The 21,709-nt window shown below is 34.9% G+C and overlaps 3 protein-coding genes across 4 annotated transcripts; 1 reads left to right on the forward strand and 2 right to left on the reverse strand.

Moving 5' to 3' along the window:
- The first annotated feature begins 1,119 nt into the window (after nucleotides 1-1,119).
- Nucleotides 1,120-12,749, forward strand: LOC100183865 (transmembrane channel-like protein 6). Its single transcript, XM_026835270.1, has 22 exons — nucleotides 1,120-1,282; nucleotides 1,641-1,806; nucleotides 2,012-2,206; nucleotides 2,413-2,473; nucleotides 2,837-2,918; nucleotides 4,156-4,252; nucleotides 5,288-5,448; nucleotides 5,746-5,894; nucleotides 6,231-6,378; nucleotides 7,028-7,192; nucleotides 7,527-7,678; nucleotides 8,011-8,098; nucleotides 8,342-8,448; nucleotides 8,644-8,736; nucleotides 9,147-9,222; nucleotides 9,572-9,702; nucleotides 9,984-10,154; nucleotides 10,581-10,737; nucleotides 11,022-11,177; nucleotides 11,507-11,630; nucleotides 11,909-11,994; nucleotides 12,337-12,749. The coding sequence occupies exons 2-22, from the start codon at nucleotides 1,737-1,739 to the stop codon at nucleotides 12,442-12,444; spliced, it is 2,577 nt and encodes an 858-aa protein (XP_026691071.1). The 5' UTR covers nucleotides 1,120-1,282; nucleotides 1,641-1,736; the 3' UTR covers nucleotides 12,445-12,749.
- A 416-nt stretch (nucleotides 12,750-13,165) lies between these two features.
- LOC100184621 (trafficking protein particle complex subunit 8-like) lies at nucleotides 13,166-17,297 on the reverse strand. The gene has a single exon (XM_002129835.4). It carries the CDS (start codon nucleotides 17,273-17,275, stop codon nucleotides 13,529-13,531), a length of 3,747 nt encoding a protein of 1,248 aa, XP_002129871.1. The 5' UTR covers nucleotides 17,276-17,297; the 3' UTR covers nucleotides 13,166-13,528.
- A 1,306-nt stretch (nucleotides 17,298-18,603) lies between these two features.
- Nucleotides 18,604-21,360, reverse strand: LOC100176797 (actin, muscle-like). 2 transcript variants are annotated; one of them, XM_002129572.5, is made up of 6 exons: nucleotides 21,238-21,360; nucleotides 20,864-21,001; nucleotides 20,344-20,668; nucleotides 19,754-19,915; nucleotides 19,210-19,401; nucleotides 18,604-18,964 (listed from the first exon to the last, which is right to left on the reverse strand). In XM_002129572.5, exons 2-6 carry the CDS (start codon nucleotides 20,993-20,995, stop codon nucleotides 18,639-18,641), a joined length of 1,137 nt encoding a protein of 378 aa, XP_002129608.1. In that variant the 5' UTR covers nucleotides 20,996-21,001; nucleotides 21,238-21,360; the 3' UTR covers nucleotides 18,604-18,638. The 2 variants fall into 2 exon arrangements, with proteins under 2 accessions (XP_002129608.1, XP_009859007.1); XM_009860705.3 differs by having other exon boundaries at nucleotides 20,864-21,005; nucleotides 21,238-21,345.
- Nucleotides 21,361-21,709: the final 349 nt, after the last annotated feature.

Raw genomic sequence — 21,709 nt, forward strand, 5'->3', positions numbered from 1 at the left:
TTTATTTTTTCCGTCCAATTTAGTAGTAAACAAAGAACATTCAAAGAATTTTAAACTGTATGCTTATGACTGCCACGGACCGTTGTTAATTGTTAAAAACAGGATCAGGATAATTGGATATTACATATTACATGATGAAGGTGTCCCGTCTTCCCCCATCCTACTCTATGGCAGTTTCGTCGGCTAATTTAGAACATTACGAAAAGCAACTTACAAAAATATGTTGGGCAAGACACTTAACGGCAATTGCTCCAACCCGGTGGTCTGTGGGTTGTCTAAATTGTCAGCCGATACAGTCATACATTACAAAATATAAAAAAAATATTCACCCACAAAGTTACATACGTGCTAACCCATAGGAGGGTACCACGTGTGCAAAGCTACAGACATCCGTGGTATAACGACCGGACAAATAAGTTACAAACATTCTTTCTGTCACCCCTATTTACAAATCGTGAAACGTATTCATCCAAGCGGAACAAGGAAATCACCGCCCAAGAAAACTCACAAATCCTATGACGTCATGACTATACAACCAGAGTATACTAAACTGCGATACAACGCTAGTAACGTGTTTTCTCTGTGTGACGTTTTAAAGCTGCACGAATGATTCTGTGTATACAAACCCGATCCAGTGTACTGTAGCGTTAACTAGAGCTCAGGCATACGGCGTTGGTAGTTTTCAGCTTGTATTGAGCGATGCATGGAGCATGGTATATTGGTATTATTTTCATTATTTCGTATACGACAGGGCAGTATTGTAAAAATGCATTATAATAAAGGGTGATATGATTTCCGTCAGTATTAATACATTTTACACCAAAAAGTGAATGAATGTAACTATTTTATCCCCGCCTGACCGGAAAACGGCAGTCGTTATAACACGGGTGTTCTGTTGCACCTTGTGTTACCTTACGCCTTGTGTTACCTTACCTTGTGTTACCTTACGAGTTACTACGTATGTAAATTTGTGAGTATTTTTTATACTGATAATGTATCTTTCTATGGCTGAAATTTAGAATACTTATTAGTGCATGCCAAAAGCAGTATACATATTACATGTATATATGTAAGTATAAGCTTTTACTTAACTCATAATTAATATAGTTTTAATACGATAATAATTGCTGTACGACTATAAACAGATATGCTAGGTCCATTATTTTACACATAATGTCAGACTCTGATAATATTTTACACTCTTTGGATGAAACATTAAAACAAGAAGAAGAATTAATGTTTGGGCTGGATCATGTTAATTATGATACAGAACAAATAACAGGTGATTTATATATTGTTTCATACTCATTTTAGCACACACAATGTTTTTATTGGTCATGTATGGCATTATTTAAAACAGTAGACAAAACGTCTATTAAAAAACATATTAATTAATTGCTTTGCATATTTGTTTTTTTTGCCTGCTCGTTTTTAACAATTGCACATACACATGCAAGAAATTAGTGTTAGTTACCCATTTTTATTTCTAATCTATGTGGGTGAGGTCCCGTAGCATTGCACGCCATGGGTCCTAGGATTAAGGCCAGCTTTGCCCCATTACCCCTAATATTTTCCTAATTGGCATATTTGTATTTTGGTGTGCTTTTCCAGAGTAATATGTTGCACAGTTTAGTCTGAAGAAATCTATATAAACAAAAATTGTTGTTCAATATTTGACATCTGCAATAGAACCATCCCAACCATACAATGAGCAAAGTACGTTGGTTGGAAAGCGAATGAAAACGGTGAAAGAGACTTCATATGGATTGGAAGATATTCTCATGGAGATGCCTAGTAGAACTCTAGGTACCAATATAAATCAAACCCAGTTAACTTATAGCTATTAAAGACATTTATTTTACATTAAACTTCTGGTTTTATTTTTCATCAAGCTTAATATGAAAAATTTTTAAAAAACTTGTGGTTTTTGTAAGTTCCTGAAAAAGGTTTTTAGTATTTTCAATATTCCTTACAAATTTATTAAAAAAAAATAAATATATATATTATCCAGGCCGCAGAAGAGGAGCGTTCATTGAAGACGTGGTTGCATCAGGGAGGCAGGATTATAACACAGGGACTTTTTCACGGAGTACCTACTCCCGGAGGTTTGGGAGCAACCGGAGGCATCGGAGGATCATGGAAGTTGGGGGAGGAGATGAGCAAATGGCGGAGGAAATTTTTAAAGAAATTATTGAGGATAATAAAGGTGAATTTTGCTACTTTTATTCTGTAGTATTTTATATAGGTGAGGTTATATGGCAAGGATATATGTGTACACATACTTTTGACATTTGTATATCTGCACATTTGTATCTTTTACCTACTAGTTTTAATAAACATATTTTTTGCCGACTTCTGTTATCCTTGAGTCTTTAGTGTTTCTGTTAATATAATTTTTTATTATTTTTACAGAAGTCGACAACGAAGAAATTCGAGCTATTGCAGTGAATATGAAAATTAAAAGAAAAATCAGGTTTTGCATAAAATTTCATCATCAAGTTAAACTAGCTTCTATTCGTATGGTTGAGGTTGGGGTCTTATTGTGAGGCATTCCATGAGTTTTGGAATGGAGTTGGCCTATCACCAAAGACACAGTCAGTTTCTACCAGACCCTCTTTGAGTTAAACAGATGTCAAAACAAAATATGTTTCCAAATGAAATAAATGGTCAAAGTCGATTAAATTTTTACAGAATTTTCAAAACATGGTATATTACAAATTACTAGAAATATTCTCTTTCAAGAGAGACATGAAAGGGAACTATCATTTAGGCCAAAAGGCCCTTTAACTTAAATGTACCCAATTTCCAAAACTGTTAAGTAAATCTCTTTTTGCAGGAGACAAGCCTTTACAAACAGAGAGACAAAGAAAAAGAATAAAATTGGTTGCTGGTGGATATTTAGACACAATATGTCATTGGTAAGAGTGGAATCTTTATCTTAAAACAGTTTATAAATCTTATATGTAATACTGTACTATGCATATGCGTTTGATTAGTATGCAAAAAGCCTTTATGCACAGACAGTCATGCCTAATCATGCATAATTTTGTTTCTTTATATAAATTAAAATATTGAAAAGAAAAATAGGTATTCGTAAAAAAACAAGTTAGGATAAGTTAAAATATCAGAATCTTTTGTGCAACATTTTAAGACTGTAATACTGTGAACTCGCAAACAGTCATAAAATTTTCAAAAAAATGATATAAAATGGATTACGAAGTACAGCCCATGATTTTGTTTACTTTGTTTAAACAGGTGCAGTAATTGCGTATTAAATTCCCTTATGCTATTATGATGTCACACCATGTTCTAATGCTCGAAGTGACTAAATATAGCCAGCTAATCCAGTGATGCACAGTAAAAAAATCAATTGTTTAAAAAATTTAGTGTTTAAGCAGAAATGTATTTATGGCAATACAAACAGTTTTAATTTTATATTGAAAAAAAAATTATTTGAAATTTTATCTGGCAACACTGCACTTTGGAACAAGTGCTTTATGAGTAGGCAGGAATATGTATGAGTATGACGTCACAACTTATTTGCCATAACCCGGATTAGGTATTGTTATGTACGGGATTAAAATAACAAAGGCATAACATTTATTCCTTGTATATACGAATTAGGAATTCATAATTGAACAAATTTTTAAATAAACTTCAAGCATGTGTTGTGACAAAAACTTGTTGGTGAATGGTGATATTTTCTTTCAGTAACAAAATAAAGTTTAACAAAAAAACTTTTGTTGTTGTAACAAAAACTTTTTCTTTGTTTGTCACCCTAAATTTAACCTTGAAATTTGATACTAATCATGAAAGGGCTCAAAGTTTAGATAACAAAGACTAGGGTCATGTTAAACATAAACAAAAGTAACTGATATATTATTTAACAATTGTTCAAAGTTATTTTACTATCAGCTATCATGTACGGTCATGTTAAACTTAAACCAATGTAACTGATATCTTAGTAACTATTTTTCAAAGTTATTTTACTATAAGCTAACATATATGTATTGAAAATAGTTTGTGTGTTTCTTGTTCAAAATTTATTTAAACGTTTACTTTCAAATAATTTTGGCTTTTTTCTAAAATAGGTTTGTTTTTTTGTTGGATATTAAATTTGTTCTAAAATTTAATACGTTTTAGTTTTTTTTGTAGAAATTTCGCCACTTTAAAGAAGATACAAGAAAACTGTTTGCTTCAGCTAAATTGTGGGACTACCATCTGAAACAAGTGGAAGGGAATTTTGGTTCAGGTGACATAAACACATCATGATTGTGGCCGTATGTCTCTTTGAGCAAGACAGTTACTCCAACCCAGTGGTTACTAATATGTCGTCAGCCATACATAAAACTCAAAATCCGCACCATAAATAATCATCCACAAAGTTACATACATAGTAGCTCGTAAGCAGGCATGAGGTGTATAAAACAGGTTTCCCGTGTTATAATGACTGTCATTTCCCGCCATGGGAGGCCAAATAAGTTACATTCATTCATGATTAATCAGTAACTTGAATAACCGTTTTATGCTGGTAACGTGCGGCCTTGTTCAAACACCTTAATGAAATAAGTGGGAAAGTTGTCCTTACTGTGTAACTTTCAAGTTGATTTTCTGAATGTCTTTTATGGTTCCTTAAGTGTACAATACTATATTGATATAGTGTTATTATTTAACTACTTTTTCCTCACAAAAGCCTTGAGTTTGATATTTCTTTAGAAAGTATTGTGTTAAACAAATATTTCCAATATGTGGGTATGTTTAAATATGCTAACATGTTTGAATAACTATTTCAAAGAGTTCTGTTAAGTCATATTGTTATACTAGCACCAGACGTTAAGATTACATTGCTAATTGACCCAAAAAACAGAGATCAAATTATAGGTTCATTATAGGGGTAATCCAGTTTTATGGGTTATACAAGAAATATTATATGCATTAGAGTTTTTGTTCGCGACCCTGTTTAATCTTTAAAAAATTTCCACAATCCTTACTAGTATAATTTTTCCACAACCCTTACTAGTAGGTTAATAGTATAATAATATATGCAGTACTTTGTGTATAATTTTTATACTTTGGTGGCCCCTGAAGTTAGTTTGTTACGTGACCCCCAGTTTGAAAAGCCTTGATTTAACATTAATGTTTTGGTAAAAAACCATATACCTTTTGCAACCATATAATTTTAAAAAAAATAATAAAGCCATATAATTTAAGGGGGTCCTGTGTTAAAAACATTGTTAATGAATGATTAAAATCTGAAACAAAATAATTTAATCCCCTTTGTTTCCAGGAGTTCACTCTTACTTCACTTTCCTCCGAGGGCTCTTCCTCCTCTCCATTCCCTCCTTTATCCTCAGCTTCTCGTTCATCTCGATCCCGCAGCTCCTGGATCCTCCAGCGAGGAATCATCCGGAGGTAAAGTTTACGGGGGAGGAACTGATCACTGGAGCAGTAAGTTATAAGTTTATTCAAATACTCAAATATCTACAGTTTGAGAAGATAAGACATTTTTTCATTTAAAATAAACACTGTCGTAACATTCACAGTCTCATTCCATCGCAATTAAAATTTTGTTTGATAAGTTAACTTAAAAATTATATGCCAAAAAACAGTGATGTTTATAAAATATTTCTATATATTCTGCCAGGCAGCAACAGCAGAATATTTTACTGTTGTTACATTTTTTTTTTGAGCATTTTTGTTTTCTTTTAATGTTATTAAAGGATCTAACCCACTCATACTTTACAGAACTGGTTTACTGAGACCATCATGTATTATGGTTATTATACAAATGGAACAATTCAAACAATACCTGGATCTGTGTATAAGATGCCACTTGCCTATCTACTAGCTACTGCTGGCTATTTTCTGCTGTGTCTACTATGGCTGGTTAAATCGTAAGTTTAGTTGTTACTGTGGCCCTGATTTGGTCTGGTGTTCATAAAACATATCATTTTTTATTTATCACTTTGAGTACAGTAATGAAGAAAACGAATTTATCAACAAAATGATAGTCGTTATACACACACTGCGGGTAAAAACTACCTGAATAAAATAGAAAAATAAAAGTCTGGCTGCTAAATCTTATAAGTTATATTGCTGAATGCTTTTTTCCTTTAAATAGGAGTAAAATTTCTGTAATGAACATATTAAAAAAGGTAAAAACGAAAATGGTCGGGAAGAAATGTTTGTATGAATGTAATTATTTGTTTGTTTTTCATCTTGTATTCTAGAACAGCTACATCGTTTCGAAAAAATTACATTGAAGCCAAGGAAGATGAAAGTGATTTTATCAGCAAAGTATTTTGTGCTTGGGATTTTGGAATTACATCAGACGATGCCTCTAAGTTGCAACATACAATGATTAGTACAGAGTTAAAGGTGGGTAGGTTGAACAAACAAAACAGCTTAAATATCTATAGATTTTAGGTTTTATCTGAAAAATGTTTTTTTTCTTTAAAATTTTTTTACGGTTTGTTTATCTTAGTGGATTATGAATCATAACTTAAAAGTGTTTAGTTGTGCACTGTGTGTTGTATACCTTATGCCTGCTTGCAGTTGCTTGTTAGTTACCAGGTATGAAAGTTTAGTTTTTTATAGCAAATATTGTTTTAATGTTTATGAAAAAACTGTTATAACAAAATTTTAACTATCTTTGTTGAAGCAAATTTTGCTTAATGGTATTAACTAAAATCATGCCAATATTGTGCATCATGTGTCAATGTTGTGCACCATGTGTCAATATTGTGCATCATGTGTCAATGTTGTGCACCATGTGTCAATGTTGTGCATCATGTGTCAATGTTGTGCACCATGTGTCAATGTTGTGCACCATGTGTCAATGTTGTGCACCATGTGTTAATGTTGTGCACCATGTGTCAATGTTGTGCACCATGTGTTAATGTTGTGCACCATGTGTCAATGTTGTGCACCATGTGTCAATGTTGTGCACCATGTGTCAATGTTGTGCATCATGTGTCATTTTAAATTCCTTCCTACACAATATAAATAAGCTTTTATATTTACCCAGGAAATATTGGCCGAGAAAAGGCGACACAAGGAATCTAGATCTTCTGCAAAAAAATGTAAAGTTTTTCTTTACCGTCTCGTAACATGGATGTTATACCTTGGTATCACTGGTGGTTGTATGGCTTTAGTTTATTTTGTCAACAAAGAGCTGCTTAATAAGATCAAGGTAGAATACATTGTTTTGTGTATTTTTAAATAGCTTTTTTTAAATTTTTAACTTAAAATTTGTTAGTTCAGATGCATTTTTTGATTATTTAGACTAAAAAAATGTTTTGTTTCATTTTGGATTTGGGGTAACATAGGATATTTTCTGCTTGTATTTTAAATAATTTATATTTTGTAGAGTTTTAAGGATACACTTATAAAATTCTGTAAATATACTTCGCTTACAACCAAATGGAACAGAAATAAAAAACATGTACCGTCTTACCGCACCCTACTATATTTTAATTCAAATTAACTCATAATTTTTTGTATTGTTTAAATTTCTTATTTTTTAGGATTCACTGGAAGGAATTGTGGTTTTACAGCAAATAAGTTTAGCCCTGATCATATCAGCCATCAATCTTGTGATGCCGATATTTATCAACCTCATGACACATTGGGAAGATTATAAATATCCAAGGCACGAGATGTACATAGCAGTTTTTAGGTGAAGTATAAATTTTTTTTAAGTTGGGGTAAAATATTACATATTTTTTAAAGTTGGGGTAATTGTCTAATCTTGGGCTAAATTCGAGGACCCGCAGCCTGCCCGGCTGAGGGACTGCACTTATATCAAATAAAATGTTTTTTAAAGTTAGACTTTAGTTTAAACACCTTTTTTGCTTAGGAGTTCCTCCATCTGTTCAATATTATGTTGCAGCGGGTTATTATGTTGCAGGGTAGGGTATTGTCCTAGACCTGGAATTTAGGCCACATTTGGTTCATGTCCCCAAAATACTTAAAAAATAATTCTCTAATAAAAAAAATAATAATTTTTAGAAATTTTCTTTTAAAACTTGGCATGCTTGCTGTTATTTGTGCGTTTTGGACGGATGGAAATTTGAAATCAACTCATACAAATCAAACGGTAAGTTAAAACCTCAAGGAGATTTCACCTAATAGTAAAGTATTCTGTTGGAAAACATTTATTTTTATGCATAGTGACATCTTACACCCCATCCACATTATTATAATTTTTTGAGGGTAATGTTTTTATCATACCATTGAATGATATTGATTTTATGTTTATCATATGTTTGCCACACTAAGTAAATTATTTAGTGTTAAAATTGGTAAAAATAATCAGTCTTAAAATTGGAACTTTGTTTAGGCTTCATGTTGGGAAACAGATCTTGGTCAGGAGATTTATCGACTTGTAATAATTGACTTTCTATTCACAATAATATTTGCAACATTTTGCGCCGAATTTATAAGAAAGTAAGGAATTGTTCTATAACATTACAATAATATTATGGTTTTTTAGTTTACTGCTTAGAAATAATTATATTCTGTTTTCTGGATAGTTTTGACTAAAAACTAGAATTTTTTTTAGTTATTTTTTTTCTAGCTCTACTTTATTAAAAATCATGTAGATTAGAACTAATATCAGTATAACAATATTAACCATTGCAGATTATTAACAAAATGCATTCCTAGTTTGAAACTGGCTGAATTTTCAATTGTTAACAATGTGATGGATTTGATATATGGTCAAACATTATGCTGGTAAGTTTAAATGACTTTTTTGAACTTGTTTCATTTGTAACACAGCAAGGCAAAGGTAATGGCAGATTCTGGCCTAAATCCAAGGTCAGTAGTTGTAATTTGCGATTGGACATCACTCGTATAGAATAAAACAGGATTTTACAAATATTTTTAATAATAATTTTAATACAGAGAGGCTAACCGCAGCCTCCGGCATAAATGGTAAAGGACATACAAAGAAACTAATTTGTAAATTTGTAAATGAATAGAGATGCATCAAATGTGCATTTTTATCAATATACAAATTTTGATTTTTCGTTGAATAACAAGACGTAATAAATACTACTCCTGTACTCCAAACTAAAAATGTTGTCTCACAAAATTGACAAAACTAAGACTTGACTTTTTTAAACAATAACATATTTTAACAGGATTGGCATTTACTTCAGCCCACTTCTATCTCTCATTATTATAGTGAAATATTTTCTCGTGTTTTATATCAAAAAGGTAAAAATTTATATGTAGTGCAAAATTTGATTCATTAAATCTTGCTGTGATTGATCATTTAACCCGAATAGTAACTGAAGTTTCAATGCTGTCACTCTTATGTGTGTACCATGTATGTGTATTTGGGCAAAACACTTAATCACTTACAGGGTGTCCAAGTCGTCAAAAATCATTAAAAATATATTTCCCCACAAAAAAATCCTAACCTGGCATGAAGTGTATGAAACAGGACACTCTTGTTATAAAAACTATCATTGCCCTACTACACGAGAATAAATCATTTACATTCATTCACATACATTTATTTTCCTTGTGATCTAACCAAAACTAACATTATGACATCACACAGGTTAGTGTGATGCAAAATTGTCGGATGTCAACTCAGCGTTGGAGGGCGGCTCAAAGTCAAACGTTGTTCAACGCGTTTTTACTTTTAAGTTTCTTGCTGTGTGCCGCATTCCTATGTGTAGTGGTGTTTCTGTGAGTTTATATTTATATGATAGTTTTAACCCCTTGCAAATTTGAATTAGTTTGAATAAGTTAACTAGTTTATGCTCATGTGATGGGGCATTGGCGGTCTTTAAAACAAGTGTTCTGTTTCATACACCTCACATCTGCTTAAAAGTTATCAAGCTATTTATGATTCAAAAATGATTCAACACATGTTTTCTTACAAAATTTAATTTTAAAGAGATACCCAAACACTGTACTAATCTGTGCGCCCAAAAATGCCTATTGTTTAATTTCAAAATCTTTCACAGCGAAACACCATCATATGATTGTGGACCATACCGTGGTTTGAACAGAAGTTATGACGCGATTATTATCGAGTTTCAGCGACTCGCGTCGGATGAATCAAGTTATTGGTTTGCTGTCATTATGAACGTTATATCCAGTGTTTGGTTCCTATATTCTATCGTGGTCGTACTTTCGTAAGTTTTTAGTTTATAATAATAAAAAAATGTATGTTAAAAGTGAGCATGAGGTGTATGAATATATGTGTAAGAGTCCATATTATAAATTGACTGGTATTAGAGGGCACTATGCGTGTTTTATGTTTAAAAAGGCCTCCCACTCCTATTATACCTTGCTTATGATCATAAGGTACATGAATATACAGAATATATCAGGTTTGTAAAAAAAAAACCGATAATATATGTTATAACAGTGCTACATCATTCCCATCATAGAAAGTGCTTAAACATTAAGGCAAAAAGTTTTTTGCCAACATTTAATAAATGGCACTCATTTTATACAACTGTTGTTTTCAGGCCGCGCGTGGATAAAGCAAGTTACATTAAAAAACCTTGCTAAACTTAAAAGTTTTAAAGTTTTAATAAATGTCACTCCTATTATAGCACTGCAGTTGTGTTAGTACGAAGCCGATCAATTGGATATCGTAAGTTCGCTAAAGCTCTACGTGAACAAATAGCATTGGAAGGACAAGACAAAGCATTATTGCTGCAGTGGTTACGCGATGTTTCAACCAATCATGGACAATCTTCTGGTGGGCAGGTAAATAAATAAATATTTTACTTTCTTATCTACTGTTACTTCTGCCTTTTATTTCTGTTAAAATCTGGCTGAATGGGATGAAACGTCAGAAGTAGAGTATGTTTTTACCAGATGAGCCTCTTAAACATTATCATTGATTTTGATTAATATTTAGAACCTGTATTGTTATAACTGCTGGGGTTACCCTGCCATGTGAGGTAAAATAAGTGACAATTATTTAGATTTCATACCAAACATATACATAAACATAGCTACAAAAATAAAAAATTTTCAATTTATTTTAGCATGTTGTCCCACTGCTGAAACGACATAGAGATTCCATTCACTCAAATTCAACCTCAGCACCACCGTCCCGGCATAACTCAATATCGCGCGAGTTTCAGCGTGAATCTGACATTCTAACATACGTGGATCCCCAACATCTTGACGCAAGTCATCTGGTAAGCAGCTTTAAACCGCACCGTTGCACATTTATAAGGGGGCCTGCCTCTAGCCCAAAGGTTTTAGGTTCAAGGCTAGTTTCTGCTACCGTTGTGGGCGTATATGTCCTTGGGCACGACACTTAGCAGTAACCCACAAAGTTGGTAACCAGTAAGCTGGCACTATATGTATGAAACTGAACACCCATCCGTGTTATGACTGTTGTTTTCTGGTCACGCGTGAATAAAGCAAGTTACATTCAATTGGTATTTCTTTGTCTCAAACCTATTTATTTTAAATGACATTGGGTAAGGACATTACATTTTTAACTCCTTTTACACTTTTTTAGAAAATTAGCGATGGATCACCAGGCAAAGTTCGTAAACGAGAACATAAAGACCCTCTTTTACATAAAGCTCTTGTAAACCAAGCAAAACGACCTGCTACTCTGTATATGGAACATAATGCTGGTGGTAAAACAAATCTAATCAAGCTGTATAAAAACTTTTGTAGTTTTGAATATGGTTTAGTTCTTAATGCTGCTACCATTGCAGTGTTTGTAACGGACATTGCTTCAACCTAGTGTTCACTAATAGGTTATAATCCCAATCACACACAAGGTTACATAAGTGGTAAAATGCTGGCATGAGGTGTGTAAATTTGCACACTTTTGGTATAAGAACTATTCTTGCCTGCCACACTGGAATAAAGGGTGGTCATTCATTTATGTTTACACAAAAATATATTACAGATGTTTTTGGAAGTGCAAGACAAAGTCCTGAAGATCAAATCAGATCAAGCAGTTTCTCGAACCCTCAAAGAAATAATAGTCCATCGGTTAGTCTTTTATAAAGTTATTGGGATTAACATAAAATTATAACATTAATAATTGATAAGCTGTACCACCTAAAGCAGAAGTATTACCCTGTAAAGCTTTGTAATTAACCTGTAAAAAAACTTTTTTGCCAGAATTTAACTGGTGTTTTGTGTGATATACATAGTGGTACATAAGTGTGTAAATAGTAAAAACATTTTGTACTGTATTTTGTATGTGTGCTGTCATTTCCACTTAGGGAGTTACCATAAATGCAAATTTGTAAATAATTTTGTTTTCCTTTACTGTATGGCTAACAATTTAGACAACATCCGTGACCATTGGACCCTACAATTATATTTCAGACCTCATCGAGTAACCATGACAATCGTGCTGCCCTTGCCATGTCATTAGCAAACCAACATCCAACAGAACCATCCTCACCTGTATATTATGATGAAGGAACATTCTAATCGATTGTTTAATTTTAATTGTACTGTATGTTATTTTTCAACCCTACTTTAATTGTGCAGTATATTTTTACAATACTATGTACATTTGTTCCTGGTCTTCAAGTTAGATGTTCATGACATGACAACTACCATACATATACAGTGGCAATTACTTTTACATTGTGACAACATAATCATGACTTTTGTTTAATTTAAGTCAATATTAACGATCATACAACACAGTTTATTGTGCGTTTGTGCCATAACCCTTTTGTACCTTTGTAATGCTCTCTACTTTAATAAAGAAATTAAATAATTATTCTGTACATACAACTTTTTTCTTAAGGAACAATTAAAAAATCCAAACCAACAAAAAATGCTGTGTCTTTTGCAGTGACCAAATTGTTAGCCCTATAGGTATCTTAGCTGATAGAACACGCGTGGGGGTGTGAGTGTTTTATACCGACTCTTGTTAACCTACTACAAAAGGATAAGAAACATATTAGTGTATAAACTGTCCTGCAGTTAACCAGTTTAAGTTTGCAAAACCAAAAAGTGGGTTTAGCAGTCACCTCTTATTTAACACTTTTACTGAAGTAGTTTTTATCTGTGCACATTTTTAACAACTTTTGCAGTTTATGCCATTTACAGCATTTTCTCCTTTAATTAATAGGATCCATCTTGTTTTAAAAAGATTATTCCGTTTTGAAATTCTATATATAAAATACAAACTTGATTTTCCATGAGCAGTAAATTTTAACGATCACGATATATTTAGCAAACATTAGGAATTTGCATTAAGTATTTGGATTTGACAACAAATCAAGTACCAAAAAAACACATGAAAAATTTTAAATTTAAAGTAGATTCAACGCAAAAAAAACAATGTTTGAATATAAGTTGATAAATTTGCACAAATATAAAAATTAAAACCATAAAGCATTGCACAATCTGTATTCACAAGCCCCTACTATGTGTTAAGACGCTTTTGGAAATATCTATAAAGTTTCGAAACGTACAGTTTCTAAAAAAAATCACTTTGCCAAAAAATAATTTTTTTTAAAGAAATGGCTTCAAATTATAAAGTTGTTAATTTAGCAAATTTTTAAGAAGAACTGTTTTTATCTTGAATTGTGGCGTAACAAGGATACTGACAATTTTGTGGGAACATAGGGTTGCTGTTACCAAGGTGAACAGGGACAGCCCATACGCTAAAGGTATTTAAGTTAAAAATGCCAGAAACTGGGAAACATGCCGTCATGGAAATCGTGAGGGCAGATTTAGGGCTTAATGTAAACTGAGATAAAGCTTTGCCCACCCATAAAAATATAGGGCCCGTGGTGGATTGCGATTGATTTGAGTTTAAACCGTCAACTGTTACAGAAAGGTCACAATTATAAAGGTTTTGGATTTGAATTGTAACTGGAAGATAGCACAAGAAAGACTTAGAAAAATCATGCGTTTGAATTGCTTTGAATTCAAGATCCCACCTCACCAGCTTATGTAAAGCTGCAAGTGATTCATTGTTTTCTAAAATCAAGTCAGAGTTTTCTGAAAGTCCGATTCTTGCTGCAGAGGTGGCATCGGTAGTGAGCTCGGACATATCAATGTAATGTTGCCCAGTACAGGTTTGGTTTGTATTTTGAACACTCCACTCCAGTGCTACTGTCAGTTTATTGTTTTCTTTGTGCTGTAAAATTTCTTGCTCTTTTGACACTAAAGTCCAAGAAGCTTGAACTGGGCTTTGGACATCCATAACTTTTTGGTCTGTAAAATGAATCTCGCTTTTTTCACTTTCTGTAGATGGCGGTGTAAAGGAATTATCAACTGCTTGGAAGTAAAGCTTGACAGATTGCTGAAATTTGAGAAGTGGTATAGTTTTAGTGACTTGTTTAAGGCACCATTTATCCGAACCAGACATAACGCACTTAAAGGTGAAATCAGTTGAATTTTCTTTGGATAAATTGCTAGAATTAACAGAAACCAGCGCGTTTGATTGACTATTATCCCACAAAACTACAGTGTTGACATCTATAGAAGGTGTGGTAGAAATCTGGTTAGAGTATTTTATCACTCTGTACAACATGTCTGAGTCTGCTTTCGTTGGCTCGTAGTAAAAAAGTAAGTTAACAGTTTGTTCTCCACTTTGGAGGGTGCCTTGAAACCATGCTGTTAGCTCGATCTGTTCACCTGCTTCAAGTTGCCTTTCAATTATACTTTGCACAAAAGCTACACCTTGTGTGGGATGTTGCTCATGTAAAAGAAAGTGCTTTTTGCAAGATTGGAAATCCGTATTATGATTGGTAAACAGGCACTTGACTGAAGGATCACACGCCACTTTTACATTTTGCATGTTGGTTTGACCCACATTTTTCAAAGTGAGTTTTGTCGACTTGATTTCACCGTTGAGTAATTTTGTTGGAAATTCCTCGAAAATCATTTCCAACTTGGGCATTGGAGCGCAGACTTTTATTTGTAAATTCTGCTTTTGCGGGAAAAACAGTTGCCGACCTTCTAACTCTGCACTTGACACATTAGTTTGCGGAACGCCACTAATTTCAGCAATGCCAAGTTTATATTCAATCCCTACAACACTTATGGTGCCAGTACAGTAGGTTTTAATAGGGAAGGAAACAATTTTTTGCGACTGCTTTGGTAAAATCACTTCTTCCAACGGCACAGCTGACCAGCCAATGTCAGCTTCTGGTAAAGATTCAATTGGCTCAAACTCAACAGATAGAGATGCATCTGTGATAGAGAGAGCAATTTTCAGTGGGTTTTCCATGCAGATATCAACCCACACAGTCTCATGCACCACACACTCAAATTTCCCATCTTGTTCACTAAACTGAGTACTTGCAGATTTAGCAACTGTTTTTACAGAAGATTCCAGAAACTCAAACTGCTTATTTTTTTCCACTGTGCATGGTGAATCACGCGCCACAGTTTGTTCAAGGTGAAGTTTCGGTAACACATGCTCTATAATAGCATTTGTTGTGTTTTTATATCTGCTCGACACATGCAAGTATTCGTTCATGAAAAATGCTTGCTGGGATGGGTGTTGTTGCGAATCTTTAACAAGATGTTCAAATGAATAAGAAGCAATGTCTAACTGCTGGAGGTTAAACGACTGCCGCCCAATTGTAAAGTTGATATGATCTTCTGCCAGTCTCCAACCACTTCCTCTATAGACTTGCAAGGCTGAGTTATAACACAACAATGCACATTGCCTCTGTAGAGCTTTACCATACCTGTGGCCAGCTAAAACAATATGAAACGCAAACTTTCGGACAAGAGGCCTTTGTGTTCTAAGGAAGCACTGAGCAATTTGTTCGAGTAAAATAGCACTCTTAAGATCATCTGCCTCATTTACTAACTTAAGAAGTTGAGAGGCGGCTTCAGAATACATTCCCCGTTGCCGGAGACATTCTAAACTGACCAGAGCGCAACGAAGAGATAAATAATCGTTGCTGCATGTGACAGAGTAAGTATCAATTGCTGATTCCACATAATGGCTTGGGTAGGCTCTTTGAGACCTAGTCTGCATGAAATTAGAAAGAGCAGCCATTTCTGAAGCACCTGCTGCATGTAACCAAGCCTGGTCATTAGAGAAGTCTTTCTTAGCAGCATGATAGTGTTGGTAAGCATTCTCATACATCTGGCATAAGAAATAAAGGTCGGCAATCTTTCTGACTTGGAGCTCTGGCGATTCAGAACTTCCCATGCCATAACTCTTTAAAGCAGGAGCACTTACCGTCTTTCCACCACCAAAAAAAGTTTTTGTTGCACGAAACAAAGATCTATGAATGCCTTTCCTTGATGCTATTTGTTCACTAAAGTTTCGAATAGTTTTCTCCATATGTGGAATGAGGCCATGTGATGCAAAGTCGAACAAGAAATTCCTCAAATTATCATGATCTGCTAATGTTAAGCAACAGCCATACCCACTTTCCTGTGTTGGAACTGTGTGTTTCAAATCTTTCATCCATTTTTGGTCATCGGGGTGCACTACTGTTGATGTTTCAATGTTCAAGTCGTTTGGTGGTGATAGGTTTGGCCCAATATCAATTCCATTAGATGACGGATTCTGTTTTGATTTCCGGTTTAAAAACCTGCTCCAAGGATCTGGTATATTCTGATAATCAGTAGACACCTTTGAGTTTATTTTCAGCAAATAACAAGCGTTGTTCCCGTACATAGATTGCAAATCTGCCAGAACCTTTTTCGCTTTTTGCTCATCGGCTTGAGAGACATCATGGAGTAAGACGTAATATTTTAAGGTGTTTGGTGTCATCCATCTTAAGTTTGTCTCACCCTTAGCATTATGTTGCAAATGGTTTTGATGTTTGCTAAGGTTCGCAAATTCCTCAATAGGGTTTGGGTGTAAAGAAGAAACAACCAGCAAGCATGAGGTGCAGTAGCTGATAAACTCATGCTGCATTGGTGGAGCAGTCGACATTAACATTTCCCTGTATGCATCAAACCATGGACAAGCCACATTAATAGAGATTGAATAGTTGTTACATTGTATGTTCATAGTTTGGGAGCTTTCAGCTTCTGCTGTTGCGTCCGTTATGGCATCAGATAACATTTGTTTTACCATGTTTTCATCCGGTTGACTACTGCGTACATCACAAACTGTGATTCTTAAATCATGAATTGTGAAAACTTGATTCATGGGATCACGTACGTGAATTTCGTTGTTGATTGAGCAGAATGGTCGAATAAGCTCGGCAAAAGACAAATTGTTTCTCTTGCTGATGATCTCGGCATCTTGGCTGCATAACACGGCTACACGAGGACCAAACGTGCTTTTAATAAAACCATCAGTTGTGTGCAGACACTGCGACATGGTGGTCGCAAACAAACAAAACAAATCTAAGATAGAAATAAAAAGGTTATTTGATATGGCTAAATAAATAATGGTAGTAACAAATCTTACGCCTTTGTTATTTGACCAATAAATCTGACTACTTTCAACTAACCCCCTAATAACCACTCACACTCACGGCCTCAGCCATAACTAAAAAGCCCTAAATAACAAGCTCTAACACTTTCCACCACCTTAATATGAAACGTATTAGAGGATTCTTCACTAGTGTCAAATATTAAATTTTTATATTTTCATTGCCTGTTCAGTTAAACTAACATAAATTAGAGTGGTACAAGAAATCAAAAAAGAAAAATGACATCAAAGTATAAACGACAGTCGTTAAGACGTTATATAATGCGAATGATTAAAAACCTAATGAAATAAAGGCAAAAACACACCAAAAACCCTATAAACGGTGCTGTTTCTCACATTACTGCCCTGCATAATATAATTTTAAATTATCAACTAATAAACGTGAACTTTTCACCTCAAAGTTACATTTACATTCTTGCCTGAGCTGTACCAAGATAATTGTTGTGCACAGTATGGAACGACCGTTTATTGTGCCCAATTAGCGAGACCATTCCAGAGCCATAGAAATACAGAGTAGTCCAACCCATTGTTACGTAAAACACAAATTGAACGGCAATTTGGTTCCAAAATAACACAGTAGGTATAGGGAAAATGTATGTTTTTCGGTAAATTACAGAAAAACTTGGGCCTAAAAACAAATTTAAAGGTTGAAAAATGTAAAAAACATGTGTTATTTGTTTTCTGTGTCAAAAAAAGTCAAAAATTAGAATTAGAAGCGGTTGATTTGCGACATTTTAGTCATTTAATGCGGCTAAATTTATACATTTTTTTTAAAAGATGTTTGGTAAGGTAAATAGAAGCTGTTTTACACCTTCCCACAAAAGGAAAACACAAACAAAACTTAACAAGTTCGTTTAAACCCATTGTCAACAGTCACCACTTTTGCTCTATTTTGGACACACATAGACGGCAGTTGGACTACTCGGTGTTTATACGACTCTGGACCATTCCATATAGGCGTAAAAGTCTCATCTACTTTTGGTATTGACACCATCGATTTGAACTGAAATATAAAACTCTGGTAATGTTTTTTTTTTCTTTAAACAAGCATACTTTTTAAATGCAGTGTATAGATATCAGGAATTTGTATAAAATCGACAGACAAGAGAATACAGAGCTTAAAACCAGGTACGTATCGCATTTCTGCTTAATTTTCGTTCTTCTTTTCAGTCGAAACCGTCCTAGCTAGGTATAAAGCAAGGAACTTAGTCGAATTTTGTGGTTGAGCAAAAATTTATTCGTTTATAAATTAAAAACATTTTCGGTGGACAATAGATGGGCCGGCTTCGTCGTATTCTTGCTTGGTGATCCACATCTGTTGGAAGGTGGAGAGAGAAGCGAGGATGGATCCTCCGATCCAGACGGAGTATTTCCTCTCTGGAGGAGCAATGATCTTGATCTTCATGGTGCTGGGAGCGAGAGCAGTGATCTCCTTCTGCATTCGGTCAGCGATACCAGGGTACATGGTTGTACCTCCGGAGAGGACGTTGTTGGCGTAAAGATCCTTTCGGATGTCAATGTCGCACTTCATGATGGAGTTGTAGGTTGTCTCATGGATACCAGCAGATTCCATACCTGTGATGAGAATTTTGATCAATATTTTCATAGGACGGGAAAGATGGAACATGTTTTCACCCCTCTTTCTCGACCAACTTGGTAGTAAACAAAGAATATTTACAGATTTATATAACCGTAGACTCCAAAAAGCGTTGTTAATTGTTAAAAACAAAATCAAAATCGGAATATATGGGACGTTTTGTGCTACCGGTATTCTATCTTACCCTACGGTACTATATTTAAATGATTACTGAAGATCTTACCGATAAACGATGGTTGGAAAAGAGTCTCCGGGCATCGGAATCGTTCGTTTCCAATAGTGATAACTTGACCATCGGGAAGTTCGTAGCTTTTTTCCAAGGAAGTTGACGACGCAGCGGTCGCCATCTCTTGCTCAAAGTCAAGAGCGACATAGCAAAGTTTTTCTTTGATGTCTCGAACGATTTCTCGTTCAGCTGTTGTTCAAATTTGGTATGGATTAAATTGAACTTACACTTAATTTCTTTGTGAGGCAATGACAATCGTTATATTATATAACACGTTATGTTTTAGAGACCTATATAGTGTCCGCTTATAAGTTACTACGTATGTGATTTTATGAGTGATTTTTTAATTTTACATATCTAACAATTAAGACAACCCATAAGGCACCACTGGGGTGGCGAAATTACCATCAAGTGTCTACGCCAACATTGCTAGCAGAATTAAGCCTTGAACCTTTGAGACAAACTCTTAAGCACTATGCCATAGCCCCGGAAAATTGTTATACCAAGCAACTATATTCGCCTAAAATGTACAACTCTATACCTGTAGTGACAAATGAGTATCCTCTTTCTGTAAGAATCTTCATGAGGTAGTCGGTCAAATCTCGGCCAGCTAAATCCAACCTTGCGATTGCGTGAGGAAGTGCGTAACCCTCATAGATCGGAACGTTGTGGGAAACGCCATCACCAGAATCCATAACAATTCCTAAATAGAAATTTGATTGAAAATTTCATTAGGCGTATGTAACTGTAGGAAGGTGGTTTTTCTCTGCCTTTTTGTGTGACTGACAAACCATTACGGACCACTGGGTTATTGAGTTAAAGCAACGAGTATATAGCTTTTTTCCTAGTGTCTTGCTGGCCACGACGTTCACAATTTGATTTCGCACGGGTGGCGGGAAACGACAGTTGTTATAACACGGGTGTACTGTTAAATACAACTCGTGCTAGCTTAGGAGTTACCATGTATGTGTATGTAACTTTCTGAGTGTTTTATGGCTTACAATTTCGACAACCCATTAGTAACCACGGAGTTAGAGCAATTGCCGTTAAGTGTCTTGCCAAGAACACATGCGCCCACAATGATAGCAGAAAAGTTATATATACGACTAATACACACATATATATATATACCTGTAGTTCTACCAGATGCGTAGAGGGAGAGCACAGCTTGGATGGCGACATACATAGCAGGTACGTTAAAGGTTTCAAACATGATCTGGGTCATCTTTTCTCGGTTAGCCTTTGGGTTAAGTGGGGCTTCGGTTAGAAGAGTCGGATGTTCTTCGGGAGCAACACGGAGCTCGTTGTAGAAAGTGTGATGCCAAATTTTTTCCATGTCGTCCCAGTTGGTGATGATACCGTGCTCGATTGGATATTTCAGGGTTAAGATACCTCGCTTGCTTTGTGCTTCGTCACCAACGTAGCTGTCTTTTTGTCCCATACCGACCATGACACCCTGAAACGAAGCATTTTCGAATTGTTTTTTTGGTTTGTAGATTTAATAAATAAATGTTACTTGTTTTACTCTCGCATGGCCGGAAAACGACAGTCGTTATAACACGGTTGTTCTGTTTCATACACCTTGTGTCATCTTACAAGTTACCACGTATGTAACTTTGTGGGTGTTTTTTAAAATAACGCAACGTTTTACCTGATGACGGGGCCGACCAACGATTGAGGGGAAAACAGCTCTTGGTGCGTCATCACCAGCAAAGCCGGACTTTACCAAACCAGATCCATTATCGCACACAAGAGCGGTTTGGTCTTCTTCGGAATCAGACATAATGAACTAGCTGAAAGAAGTTTACGTTAGATTCCGACAGCCATGTATATTAAATGAAATCGTTTATCCCCGGGTCCCGTGGTTATATACTACTGACATAATCTTTCAATGGCTCATCTGGTATGAAAAAGTGATGTGTATTTCCGACGTTTCATTTATCCATACACTGTTTTTTTATACCAGATGAGACGTTGAAAGAATAATTACATCATGCCCGGTTGCAGAAGTAACAGAATACTTACAGTTAGTTTTTCTTGGTTGATGATGTAACTAAGACGAGTATACAGAACTGATATGATTTCAGTTTCAGATAAGCAGCTTTATAGGCCTTTGGCTAATAGAACCACGCGAATCAGCTGCTGTTAAAACGGGGTGTGAACTTCTGTTAAAGGTGACAAGTTTTTGACGTGCAGCGCATGCCCAAATATGGATATTCTACGTCGCATGTCGTTCGGGTGAACTCCTAGAAAAAACGCATATGAAAACAATTGTTGATGTTCTGTTTGTGAAACTGTGTTCATTTTGTGTAGGGTTGTAGACTGATCAAAAACAGCGATGCTAAATATAGAAAATCATTTTCTTAAAGCTTAAAAATAATGAATCAATGTAACATTTATCCCGGCGGGAGCGCGATAGTGGTTAACGCGCCTGCCTGTAACCATTAGGTAATGGGTTCAAGGCTCGTCGCTGCTACCATTGTGGGCGTATGTGTCC

The sequence above is a fragment of the Ciona intestinalis genome, chromosome 7 (assembly GCF_000224145.3).
Source record: "Ciona intestinalis chromosome 7, KH, whole genome shotgun sequence".
Taxonomy (NCBI): Eukaryota; Metazoa; Chordata; class Ascidiacea; order Phlebobranchia; family Cionidae; genus Ciona; species Ciona intestinalis.